This window comes from Corythoichthys intestinalis, chromosome 16, assembly GCF_030265065.1.
Source record: "Corythoichthys intestinalis isolate RoL2023-P3 chromosome 16, ASM3026506v1, whole genome shotgun sequence".
Taxonomy (NCBI): Eukaryota; Metazoa; Chordata; class Actinopteri; order Syngnathiformes; family Syngnathidae; genus Corythoichthys; species Corythoichthys intestinalis.
Window position 1 is genome coordinate 17,782,072 of NC_080410.1, and position 14,459 is coordinate 17,796,530.

The 14,459-nt window shown below is 38.6% G+C and overlaps 1 protein-coding gene across 4 annotated transcripts in view; it reads left to right on the top strand.

Annotated features, from left to right (window-relative positions):
- LOC130931887 (neurabin-2-like) overlaps positions 1-14,459 on the top strand; it is a 76,166-nt gene that overhangs the window by 47,795 nt on the left and 13,912 nt on the right. For all 4 annotated transcript variants that reach the window (XM_057861072.1, XM_057861075.1, XM_057861073.1 and 1 more), the window contains exons 11-14: positions 5,013-5,066; positions 5,195-5,326; positions 10,583-10,680; positions 10,755-10,851. In XM_057861072.1, coding sequence (XP_057717055.1) covers positions 5,013-5,066; positions 5,195-5,326; positions 10,583-10,680; positions 10,755-10,851 — 381 coding nt within the window. The remainder of the gene's footprint in view (positions 1-5,012; positions 5,067-5,194; positions 5,327-10,582; positions 10,681-10,754; positions 10,852-14,459) is intronic.

The following is a 14,459-nucleotide window of genomic DNA, read 5'->3' on the forward strand; positions in this document are numbered from 1 at the left end:
GAAAATGATGTTAGTCTGTTAGAAAATGTTGCGGCAGACTTACAACAGCTTTTTACGTTGAAAATTCTTGTGAATAAATGCTTAAATCCCTGAATTCTTTATAGATCTGAAAGTAAAACAGTTTCAATTCTTTGTTAAAAGAGCAAAAAACCGAGCAGTTAGCCTTTATTTTACGTAAATATGCCAAAGAATGATGCTAGTCTATTAGACAATGTGGCGGCAGTCGTACAACAAAGAGCTTTTTATGTTGAAAATTCTGGTGAAAAAAAAATATATATACAATAATTACCTTGAATCCTCAAATAAATCACTCCTGAGACAATCCATCCTGTTTGTATGTGGTACAGCTTTTGTACTTTTTCAACCTAAACCCGGCGTTGTATTGCTGCATGTGTCGCTGCGACCGACTGCGAATAACTTCAGCGGATTATGGGATGGCCCCCTACTTCAAGGCGAGGAGCAGTGAAGGTGGAATCTGACCCGTCAATATCATTAGGAAGTCTATGCAATAAAAAAAACACATCAATTTATAATTTTTATAACTAATGCCGTCTTTGCCTCCTGTTTTGACTATTAGCAGCACAGGTCTTCAAATATGAGGCAAATCACTTTCTCTTTAAAGGGGCGCTCACCAAGAACATTAATAATGACAACGTCAATTTAATTTAAATTTTTAATGAAAAATTGAAGTAAAACACCATATGTGAGTGCCAAATTTCCTGCATTTAATTTAAACTTCTATGCGCAAGTAAACAGGTATCAACAGGGCTTCAACTATTCTTTTTCAGCTTCAGTTAGCTCACCATTGATGTCTTCTAGAACTGCCCATATAGTTGATGGTTTGAGGTTTTAATAAACTGTTCGTGATTTTTTTTTAAAGGTGATATTGTTGTCAATATCAATGTTCTTGGCGTAGTGCCAAGATGTTTATCCGTCACTCCCTGTTAAAATTCCCTCTAAAACTTGAAGCTAAGGAAAATAAATAAAATGTCATGGAAGTGCAATCGGAAATTAGCGTAGAGTTTGAGACATACAACAATAGTATTCACAAGCAGGTGTTTTTCTGCTCTTTGGGAACAAATATTACTGAAGCTTTGCTGGGGACTTTTTCTGCCTCTTTTTGCTCATGATTACACTGCATCTCTTTTAATAGACCTCAGTGCTGCCAGGCATGTCACGACAAAACCAGGGATGTGCAATCAGGAGAGGCAGAGCCTCACCTTCATCTTGAAGAGTAAATAACAAACAAACAAAAAAAGAATAAAACACTGCTCAATTTTGTTATTTGGTTTGTGATTTATATATATTTATTTTTAATTTAGTTTTTAAAACTGTTGAATGGTCAAATACTTGGACGAGGCATTGGTGTAAGCGAGCAGCAAGCCTCACCTGAGATTGCGCAATTCCTCGCAAAGCCCAAATAAAGCTGAGCAGTACCACTACCTACTGGTAAATTACAGTGCTGCAACAGCAGAAGCTATTGGCAACACACAACATACTGTATGTATGTATTGTAATGTCTGGCGTTATTTTTGTGCCACTATTCTGAGCGAACAACGATAGATTTTGAGCACAAAAAAATGTGTTGAGCATGCAATTAACTCATTCACTCCCAGTAGGGCTGGGCGATATGGCCTTAAGTACGTATCACGGTAAATTGAGCAGATTTACCCCGATAACGATAAATGACGATAAATTGTAAACTGCAAACTGTTTCTCGTTGATTTATTTACCAGCTTTCAATTTAACATATTTAACAATTGTACATGCACTCTAAACATTAAATATATATTTAAAAAAAAATATTGTAAACAATAAAAATTCAAGTATGAACATTTATAACAGCTTGTCTGACTTGAACAATGTACATTATAAAAATTAATACGACGACTGTGCAAACATGTCATTATAACAAAAATGACTTACAGTTTGAACAGTACATTTCAAACAGACAACTTATTGTTAATGGCTGCTGTGATATAATTACTCAACACAAGTGTTTACGTCAAGGTTTCAGTTTTTTTTTTTTTTTTTTCTTCCCCAAAGCATTTTTTAATACATGCACGTACATATGCACCCCCACACAGACACATACACACATTAAAGTTATATTGCTCATATTGCTCTTTTGCCAATGAATAAAGCAAGCACATACAAAAGAATAGCTGTGGCCATTAAATGTTATAGGTTTCACTGTTGGATTACTATTTATGATGAATGCTTTACCATCATAAAAGGGATATCAAAGAAATCACACACACAGATACAAAATAACGTGTAACACTAATTGCTAGATGCAGCCCGTGTCCAATCCACTCATTAAGTTCAGCCGTTTTGACAGGTTTAGAGCCGCTATCTGACTCCATCACGTTCATTTGTTGCTAGCGTTAGCCTGTGGCCTGGCTTCCAGTAGAAAGCACCCTCTCCTGAAATCATGAGACCAGGGAGGAAAGCGGGCGAAAGCCCGTTTGGAGGCCGCCAAGAGTCTACTTAATGTCGGGTGAAAGTTTGGCGAAGCTCCCTTAAGCCCGACTCCATCACGTATGCTTGTAGTTATAGCCGCTAGCGTTAGCCTGCCGGGCTTCTGTTTGTTTGAATTCCTGATAACCATGTGACTTCATACGTAAGCACACTGACTGCTTTCTTAAAGGGGAATGAACATAACCGAACAACAGAGTCAAAGCAGGATAAAAAGACTATATTTTCTTGTTTTATTAAAATTATCAAATTTATCGATATGGTCAAAATTACGTCGGTTATCATGAAGAATTTCGGTAACGGTAAATTTTCGGTATATCGCCCAGCTCTAACTCCCAGCCATTTTCACCGGAGCAAGGCCCTTTGCTCCCGGCAGTTTTATTGGATTTTGACTGATTTTGCAAGGCCCACAGAAAATTCTGTTCTATTGCTATGTAAACATTGAACCCACCAAAAGAAAGATTAGACTCTCTTCTTTCAGCAGAAAAAAAAAAATAGTTCATGTGTTTTTTCCATTCTTTAGAAATCAGCATTAGAAAATTGCTTAGTTTGAGCAATTTTGCAATTTCTGATGAAAAAACAAATTGAGCTTTTTGTAAAAGCATACATTTCAAACATAACTTTGACTTTAACACATCTATGTTTTGCTTTTGTGACATCCCAAACATCTGAATAATGTTTTCCTTTTACAAAATAACATAAACAACAAGACAAATAGAACTTTTGATCGCAAAGTAACAATTTATTTACACATAACTAAATTATTGAACTGTTGAACTATTTGCGCACATAATAACGGGGAAGGCTCTTGGCTGCTCCCGGTTGGATGAGGTGGCTTCCAGTAATCTGATGAGTCCGGATCAAGATCGGTCTCACTTTTTTCATCATCTTCATCATCTTCATTGTTGGTTTCAACCTCGGGCTCAGGAGTAATGCAATGTGAGCTCCGCAGAATGCATGTGGAACCTGACGCTGTTGTGGCAGTCACGGTCTGCCTCATCAAGATAGATTTTTTTGAATCCTTCTTTGACAATGGTTTCGTTTTCGTTTGCCTTTTTTTTTTCCGATCGTTCTCCACATTTTTCTCAAATTCCCACGCGTCTTCACAAGATCCCTCCAACTTCCATTTCCTGACTATTTTTCTTCACTTCCTTTCTTGGCCCGAGATGAGTTCTTACAAAATGCTCTACTGCCCTCCAGTGGCCAGTTTTATTGCTTTAAAATGAGTTATGAGCATAGTGCATTGCAGTTTAGGTGCAACAAAACCTAGAGATGCCTCTTGTCAAAAAAAAAGATCAAAATATATTAAAAAATGGAGCCTTCCTTCAGGTAAAATACTATTGCTTTTGTCCACAACACAGCCAAACTCAACAAAAATGACTTTTAAACTCGATTATGATTAATGTACGATTATATGAAAAAAAATATGGAAAAAAGCAGAAGTACTGTAAAAAGTACAGTACTGTAACATGTTTGGAACTTTTGTTAAAATAAAAACAACAGTTTTTTTTTTTTTCGGTATCGGATCGGGACTCTGTATTGGCAGATTCTAAAAATCAGGTACTCGGGTGCAAAAATATGCGAACGGGACATCCCTAGCAAATACTGTATGCCATTGCAATAATCCCGCCTATTTTCAGATGGAAGAGACTCCAGCACCATGTGACCCTTGTGAGGACAAGCGGTTAAATTAGAGAATAGCTCAAAACAATGAATTGATTATCAAAATAGTTGTTAATTAATTTTATGATTGTTTAGTTATTGATCAATCAATTAATTTTAGTTGTGAGGAAATCAAAGCCACCCGTGTAGGTCTAAATTAGCTTCAAATAAATGCTTAACATGGAAGATTGAGCTGAAATATGTAGAAACTGGAATACCAGTCGAAAGGGGAAAAGGAAGACAAAAGCTGGAGATAAACCTGAGCCTGCTTGGATGAGAGGCGAAACATCTTCTGAGGCAACCAGAACAGTCCAGTTGAAAAGTATGACGTGCTCTAAGATTACGTTCAGATGGACAATATTCAGAGGCTGGAGAATTTAAGAACAACTTCAAACATCTATCAGGTCAGAAAAATAGCAGCTTTTAATGTCAGTCTGCTAATTTAATTCTGTCACAACCATTGCTGATGATAAACGTCCAGTCATGTTTCTCTTTTTATCCTGCTGTCAATTTAAATGAGTTTGTCACTCGGAGACATCCAATACATTTGAATTGGGAGCGTCCAGTTTAAATGGATTGGATGTCTAGTGCCGTCAAAGGGAGCTTGTGAGTCTACCTTTATATTGGTGGAAGGGATTTTTTTTTTTTAGGAAAAATGTTTTTTTGGGGTGTATTTTTTTTCATTTGTAGTCCATCTTGCCCAGTCCTAGAACAAACTCATCCTTTAGAAATAGAATTCAAAATCAGTGACGACCCATAAAATAGTGCCGAAACACTGTATGACAATTAGATCCGGTACTATTTTTCTTCTGAATATTTTTAGGAAAATCTGAATCATTGCACTTATTGCTACCCTCTTTATCTACTTGCAGCTTCAAATCAAACACGCAGTAACTCAAGCGGAGATTCAGCTCCTGAAGAGGAAGGTGAGAGCCTATATAAAGTCTTAATTTAATGAAAAAAATGTCAATATCAAAGTTTCACTGCAGACATTGAGACCAATATAGGTGGAGCTTCATTTTCTGGTGCAACTAAAATAATCTTTCCCCCGCAGTTGGCTCACGCAGAGCAGGATAAATTACGTTGGCGAATGGAGCGTGCTCAGCTGGAACAAAGCATCCGAGACAGTAAAGAAAGGATGGAGAAACTGGAGAGTTACTGGATGGAGGCCCAGTCGCTGTGTAAGGTAATTGATAAAGCAATCCACAAGATTAAAACAACAGAATGCTCAAACTGTTACGCAGGTATTTACAGTGGGGCAAATAAGTATTTAGTCAACCACCAATTGTGGAAGTTCTCCTACTTGAAAAGATTAGAGAGGCCTATAATTGTCAACATGGGTAAACCTCAACCATGAGAGACAGAATGTGGGGAAAAAAAATAGAAAATCACATTGTTTGATTTTTAAAGAATCTAATATCCATATTAGATTGGAAAATAAGTATTTGGTCACCTACAAACAAGCAAGATTTCTGGCTGTCAAAGAGGTCAAACTTCTTCTAACAAGGTCTAACGAGGTCTAACAAGGCTCCACTAGTTACCTGTAGTAATGGCACCTGTTTTAACTCATTATTGGTATAAAAGACACCTGTCCACAACCTCAGTCAGTCACACTCCAAACTCCACTATGGCCAAGACCAAAGAGCTGTCGAAGGACACCAGAGACAAAATTGTAGACCTGCACCAGGCTGGGAAGACTGAATCTGCAATAGGTAAAAACACTAGGTGTAAAGAAATTAACTGCGGGAACAATTATTAGAAAATGGAAGACATACAAGACCACTGATAATGGCGTCAAAATGATAACAAGAACGGTGAGCAAAAGTCCCAGAACCACACGGGGGGACCTAGTGAATGACCTACAGAGAGCTGGGACCACAATAACAAAGGCTACTATCAGTAACACAATGCGCCGCGAGGGACTCAAATCCTGCACTGTTAGACGTGTCCCCCTGCTAGGATCGGTTTGAAGACACTGCTGATGAGCTGGAATTGGATACAGTTACGAAGTTGGGAACTCATCCCACATCTCTGTAACACAACAATCTGAGCAGCAGCAGAACGTGATAAAATCATGCCATTCTTAATACTAGCTTCGCTTGCTAGCTAGCACAGCTATTCTCCCAGTCCAGCCCAACTGCGTCATCACCTCCAGCGTGCATTGCGCGCGTTAAACATGGTGCCCTCCGTAGGTCAAAACATGTTCTAAATATTATAGATTTTTAAATCAATGGCAATATTATAGGTGTTGCTAATAACATATTTTAGTAAAAGAGAACAATTGTGTCTTATTAGACTTTATTAGTCTGTAATCAGAGGTTCCCATTAACATTTGGTATACATAAACCCCCCCAAAATTAAATTAATAACAAATTAATTTATCATGCAGTAATGTCTTTTAAACCTCAACTCTCCAGCGACTTCCTCGGTCAGGAGAAAGAGGCAGGAGCTGCAGATTTGATCACAAAGCAAATATTTGGTTGAATACAATGTGTGAGTGCAAAGCGGTTCTTGCAGATAAAAAAAATATTTTAGAGAAGTTTACTGTTTTCTTCTTTTTTAGTTTTATAAAAAATGTAAAAACTATAAATATATATGGTGGAAAACACAGACAAGGCTGAAAAAGCAGTTTCTGCTCTTGCACCCCTCTTTAAAATAAACTGCTGTATCTTAAGCCAAAAGAAGTGTTGTGTTTGATAGAACAATATGTCTATTTGCTGCCATAGCAGACTCATGACGCATTATAGAGCATACGACAGGAGAAGAAAAGTCTTAAATAGCATTATTATGCGAATTAGAATCATATTTTGAGACGATTTGACTATATACAACAATTTAGCAAAGCGCAGATGACGAGAAATTAGTCTTTTAATCTGCCGGCTAGCCACGCCTACCATTATAGGGTTCTAGCGTCCCCAACAGGTGGATGACGTCAGCGGGTGCCTGGGCTCATCGGTTTTACTATTCAGCCCATTGAGGGGGAATTATTCAGAACGAGGAAAACGCGACGAAGAGAGCCGCAAAATGTCATTGTTTCAGTCTCTCTACTCCAATATTTTTACAGGATATTCTTTTTATCCAAGTATTTTTTCCCAATAGCTAAATAAATGGCTTGAGAAGGACCAGTCAGCCCATCGAGGGTGAACTATTCACAACGAGGAAAACGCGACGAAGAGAGCTGCAAAATGTCATTGTTTCTGTCTCTTTACTTCAATATTTTTACAGGATATTCTTTTTATCCTAGTATTTTCCCCAATTAGGCTCGAGCGTTTACGTCACAGCAGCACGGGATCGTGCGAGATTTGCGACAACACAGCCATTGCGGAAGCACGTCTGCATCACGGGACATTTAAACTTAACGGCAAATACAATTCAACTACGAGTGCCAAAGATGGAAAAATGTAGGTGAAAACTTGCCAGTTCGAAACAGAGACAAACTTGTTACCACGGCGAAGGACAGATATGTGAGCAATTTTAAGGATGTGAACAATGTTGACCCTCACGAGCAAGCCGAACACAAATGGAATAAAGATGTCGACAAGCTTCCACCACTACGCGAAATGGACATCATGCTGTATTTAGTGGTTGGTATATGTTACAACACTCATCAGCAATTCCGAAACTACAAATCGCTACAAAGCTACGAACAGTTTTGCTGCGGATGGGTGCAGGATCTTCACTTTATGACCATAGCAAACGGCAACACCATTTTTCTAGCAAAGGTAGGCAATGTGTGTTTACATTAGTCTGTGACCACGGATGTACAAATCTTTTGCTGCATAAAATGTAGCCTGTGTACAAATTCTTTGCCCCTCTCTCACGTCAAAATATTACAGCTTTTTCATTTAGCAACGACAGGAATTATGTCTTATGAAGACAATGCACATGTATGTATGCTAGTTGTTTAGCTGTAGCAATAGCTAACAACAGGCCGACTTAGGGCGTAAAGTTACTGAAATTTGCGTAAACACCACGAAATTAACTTACCGGAGTGGAAGTGCATAGAGCAAACTCAGTGTGTAACTGGAGAATCAAACGTTATGCCCTTCCTTCTGATCGAGGCCACCCATGCCATTCTTCGACGTTTGGTAAGTTCAGATATGAGCTTTCCCTCGCCTTTTCTCCATGTAGGGATCCGGAAGAAACTCAATGGTGTTCCGTCAAGCTGTACATTCTCCTTTCTATTCGATCGGTTGTTGCAATTCTTTACCGCACAATAATTTCCAACCATTTTTAAAGAGCGACCTGTGTTGAAATGCCTCAGTATATGTTTCTCGCTTCCACAATGGCGAGAGCAGCGGAAACCTCGCGAGTGCCACGTCATACGCTCGAGCCTAATTGCTAAATAAATGGCATGGTCATGACAAATAACAGTCTTGTGCTAAATGGAATATGAAATAATAAAAATGCACTTATTCAGGACGACATGGCAAAATTACTTCATAATAGTCAAAACTGTCCACTTCACCTTTACTGTCGCACCTCCCGAACGATATTTTATGACACCTAAATGGGACATATGTCATTTCCCTTCCCCGGCGTCGGAGAATGTAAACAAACCAAGAGGCGTGACAGCTAGCCGACATGCTAACCCGAACCGAGTGATGTTACAAAGTTTTCGAAGCGGAAAATCACACATAACTAGCCCGGATTATTTGACATGACGACTGGGTTGTCGATTGTCTTTGTGGATCGGCAAACCGCCCGGCGGAGAGCAATTTACAGTTTGTTCCCCGGAGGAGGGCGGCTGCAGCTGTTGTACAGCTAACATGCAGCTAATGTGCACGAGGAGAGCTTTTCACATGCCTATCAATGATCAAACGTAAGTAATCCTTTATTTAAAGAAAGTTTGTAGTGTTTACTTTGTAATTGCTGTATTAATATTTGACATAATACAAAACAAGATGTTTACTCACTTCCTCGTAAGTCCAATGGTCCCACAGTAAATATCCACGGTGAATGGGAACCTTTTGAAACTCCAAAAAGGCGCACACGCCTCTCCCTCATAAAGTAAGATTTTTCTGCAGCCGTTTGGCTGGCGTGATGCGAAAAATAAAAGTATTAATCCGCAAAATCAGCTGAATCCTTAGTCCTCATACACAACAGTACGGCTGTTTAGTGAAGAGGACGCCTTCACCCGTACACGTCACAGCGCCCTCCTCCTCAATGCAAGACCGAAGCCGGAAGTCACTCATTTTCACTGCGCGGGATTAAAAAAACTAAATAAATATAGCAATCGCTTCCACACACATCCAAGCGGTCCATATCATTCAGGAGCATAAAATACCGCGTGTATTATGAAATAAACATGCTTTTTCGTGTCACATGTACTTTAAGCCCCGGAACTATTTTTAATTTGTCAGTTTTACCCTGGAAACCCCGGTTTACAGACGTCGCGCAACCGCTTATGTTTCAACCCAGCCATAAAACGAAGGTAAGTACCGTAATCGTATTTATTATTCGAAGTGTCTGTCATTTTTACCTTACAATCATTAATTGATGTCTAATATTTAGTTTAAAAAAAAAAAACGGCTTTAAAAATTATTCACTCGCATATTTTAAACTTTTAAACAAATTACATCACAATGAAAAAATTTGCGTCTTTAAGTAAGTCACAGATATCTACCTTATAACTATCGCTTAATTATATTTTTTTCGTTACTGTCTCATTTTCCCCAATATTTAAGATGATAAATAATTGATCCAAACAAAGAAGAATTGGAAAAAAAAAAAAAAACGTTTAAAAGGGTAAATATATGAAAATGAAAATCTCAACCACTCCTTTGATGTCTGCGATTTCTGCATCGCGACCCTTGTTATATCGCCATGTTTCACCCATAAAATTGCCCCAAAATCCAGCTGTGGCCATTCACAGCTGTGTCTTGACACTCGGGGATAAATGCTACATGGGGTTTTTGGATCGAAAAGAGGTAAGTACGCGATAATATCTCGTTAAAATCATAGGGTTTTTAATTATGCTTTCGCGTGCTCTCACCTCCAGTTAGGGTTTTGCTGTTTTAAAAAAATGTGTTTTTTTAAAAATGCCCTCTAGTTCAAAATTTTCCTTTCCCCAGAAAATTGAGATTTTAAGCTTTCCAATGATGTATCAAACGTACATATCGGACAATTTTGAAATTTGGTCAAATTGGGGGTCTCAGAGCAGAACTTTAAGTCACTTGAGTGTTTTCCGCTATCTCTCTATCTCTCTCTCTCTCTCTCTCTCTCTCTCTCTCTCTCTCTCTCTCTCTCTCTCTCTCTCTATATATATATATATATATATATATATATATATATATATATATTACATTTACTCTCAACTCATCATCCAAATCATTGAAACTGAAATGACTGACTGTGAAAGCTAATGTTCTTTCATTCGCCCCTCTCAGTCAAAAGGATTGAATGTCTAACGCGTGTGTGTGTTTCTGTGATTATTTTGCAGGCAGTGGATGAACACTTGAAGGAAACCCAGGCTCAATACCAAACCTTGGAGCGGAAGTACAGCAAAGCCAAGAGGATGATCAAGGAATATCAGCAGAAGTAAGGGTGCAAAATAAAGCAAAAACTTATTATCAAGACGTTTGTGATCATGTGTGTTTGTTTCTGCCATGTAGGGAACTTGAGTACCTGAAGAAGGAGGCAGCTCACCGTCAAGCAGGGGAGGACAGCGAGGCCTCACACAAAGAAGAGGCCGACAACTTGCAAGAAAAGGTGAATAAAGTGGATTCATTGATTATTATTTTTTAAATATATTATATATACAGTGGTACTAACTTCTACATACGAAGTTAATTCGTTCCAGGACCTTGTTTGTTAATTGAAATGGTCGTATGTCGAGCAGGACTCCCATAATAACCGTAACTTCCAAAACCCGAAAACCTACTTTAAATACTTAATAAATACTGCTGTTACTATTACAAATGGCAAGTACACATAGCAAAACAAATCATTTATAAATACAAATCGGAATAATAACATAATAATAATAGTAATTCCTTTTATAATGGAACGAATAAGGTTCTAATGTGGCGGACGTGTTTTGCGTGGTGTACCTGAACGCATTGCGTCGCTGACTTGACAGAGTGAGAAAGGTGCGGTAGAGATTTTACTTTCTCTTTTAATGTTTTGTTGTTGGCTTCAACTGCGGCGGACAGTTGGTTGTGTTGCACAAGTTCTGAAATAAATAATTGAAAAGCTGACTAAGCTGGCGATTTCTATGGCGATAATAACTGTCACCTTAACTTCTAAAGACTGGTGAACGGAGGTCCCAGGAGGACTGTCGAGATCATAGACATTCTACCGCCGTATTGTCGAGCCAGTTTACTGGCTACCACGCTCATATTTTTCTATCATTTCCATGTTCATTTCAATGGTAAGCTTCCCTTTTTTCCTTTTTACACCACCTGCACTAACCTTCTTGGAACCCATGTTGATTTCTCTCACAAGAAAATCCGCCGCGTCCGTCTGGCAGCAAAACAGAACAAAACATAGCGCTGTTATAAATTGTCGAATTTCGAGCGTGTGGTCGAGGTACCAATGTAATTGGTTCTGGAAACACACTGAAAAATTGGCTAGGACCTCTGACTCTCATTGAGCTCATTAGCCACCATTGAAGTCGCTAGACATTAAATCCATGTTGACTGGGAAGAGCGGATGAAAAAATGTTGGCTAGTAGCAGCTGAGATGTCTAACAATCCATCGTTCAACTTAAACGTTTTTCTCTGTTGTGGCCGCAAAGGTCTTCTTCTGACAACAATTCTGTATTTACATGAAAAAAGATCGCCTCATGAAGTTTTTCAAACACTAACACAAAGCTAAGGATGCCTTTGCTTTGGAGAACCCAAGAGCGTTGTCCTAATGGAACACTCGCACTAGATGTTAGAAACTATGAATGCACTCCAAGTGACAACATCATCATGAAAATTACATGAAAATAAAACGTTTGAAAAAAAATCCATGAATAAGCCGCTTTTGTGAAGAGAAAAAAGTTGCGGTTTATAGTCTGAAAATTTCGGAATATTTTAGCTATTACGGGGTAGACAATAAAAGAAATAAGCAGGCGTCAGTATTTACCCATTTTGAACTTTACGGGATTTAACAACCCCGAACAACAACAGAAGTTTCTTTCTACAGGAAGAGTGCACTTTCACAAAGATGTTTATTTTTCAAAAGCTCACGGAGAAAACATTTACACATATTCTTTTGCCATACATGTACCTTAGCTGGGAGCTACGTCGAAGCATTCGCATAAATTCTTCTACTCTTTATAATTTGATGGTCTTTTAATACTGTTGATTTTAACAGCAGCTGTTTGCTAACGTGAGCGAGTGTCATTTCGCATTTAGTCCTCTATATATGTGCTAACGCTGCCGACTCTGTCATTTTGCATCTAGTTCTATATGCATGATATTGACCATAGCCCGACGTAATAATAAGACTTATTCTCGTACTATTTTCCATCCATCCATTCGCGGCAACAGCAGAAGACAGATGTAATTTATTGTTTTACTTACCTTTCTGACTGGTTAGAGGACCGGAGTGGCACTCAGCTATGCTACTAGGCACTTGTATTCCATTAAGCCAGAGGCGTTTAATCATACTGGTCGTGCAGCCACCTTTGCATGATCTAGTTTTGTTGCAAATGTTGCACAGAGCTGACTGGTCTTTTTGTTGTATTTTTTTTTTGTAAAGTTGAGCCAAACGTTTGAGCGCCGCAGCACCGTGTCCATGGTTGTAATCAAGTTGCAGTGCACAAACACGCGCTTCTTGTGGCTTCTTCGTGGTTTGCGGCAGCAATTTTTTTGCGCTGGGAGGTCAGGGCATCGAAACATGGAACCGAAATTAGAGCTGAAACGAATACTCGAGTAACTCGAGTTTAAAAACTGATCCGAGTAATTTTATCCACCTCGAGGAATCGTTTAATTTTGCCAGCTCTAAGCATCACGTTTTGCCCAGACTACTTATAATGCGGGACAATGCACTGACGTCACGTGCGTAGAGGAAGAAGCGATAAAAAAATAAAAAATTTTTTAAAAACTTACCGCAGCCGACAGCCGCTACAAAATACGCCGACGTTGCTAAAAGCTACTCCCGCAGGATGCTAGTGTGGTAGCAAGTAGTGTCCGATGCGTCTCATAGATATCGCATGCATTTAGGACTAGATGCACAATGACAGACTCGGCCGCGTCTGGGCAGCGTTAGCAAACAGCCGCCATCTTTAAGCAGTAGACTTCTCATGGCTAATAAATATAACGGTACTGTCACTCGCTCACGTAACGTTAGCCCTTCGGAGTGCTAGGTTTCTATTGATTATGACCACTGTCGATGCGTGGCTAACGTGTCTTACATACAGGCTTTATTTAATCTGTTAAAACACTGCGCTGTAGAGTGATGAGGGTGTAAAATTAAAACATAATAAAGCTAACTGTCAGTTTTAGCTCAGTAGTCATTGCTGAATAAAACACCAAGTAGCACTGGTCCCTAATGTGCGCCGATATAGCAGGTATCATACATTTATTTTGAACACTGCAAAAACTCAAAATCCTATCAGTACTTACAGTTTAGACTAATTTAAAACTTAACTAGAGCTTAAAAATAGCTTGACATAAATGGAAATTAAATTGAAACACATGGGAAAAACACGTAGCTTTCAAGTGATGTGTGTTATCAAGCGTAATTACATTTTTAGGTAAGAAATATGTTGTTTTGTTTTTTTATAAGATCTAAAAGTTTTTTAAATGAAAGCAGTGAATTTTTTTTTTCTAGTCACATCTTAGATGCAATTGTTGGCTGTTTTCAACAATGTTCATCGAAAATAAGACATTGATTGACTGAAAATGGTTCATTGTTGGATTAAATGTCTTTTTTTCTCAAGTATATTTATAATTCCTCTTTACCTAAAAAAAAGCTTTATCCGATTAATCGATAGCATTTTCACTTGTTTACTCAATTACTAAAATATTCCATAGCTGCAGCCCTAATTGAAATATAAAAATTCGAATGGTTCCGGGACCATCGGAGTGTTAGAACCGGGTCTTATTGATGCTCGATGCCCAACCCTAGTCAAAATGGATTAGACGTCTAGCACCATCAATGGCAGCCAATTAGTAAAATATTTCCATGCGTTAGCATTTTATGATGGCACTTCGAAGGAAAATCAAGTGAATACAAGTAGGAGTGGGAACCTCAGGGCACTTCACGATATGATACTATTCGCGATACAAGGCTCACGATAACGATTATCTCACGATATCACGATACAGTGATTATCGATATATTGGTCAGGAATTTGATACGATATTCTACGATACAGCTGTTGA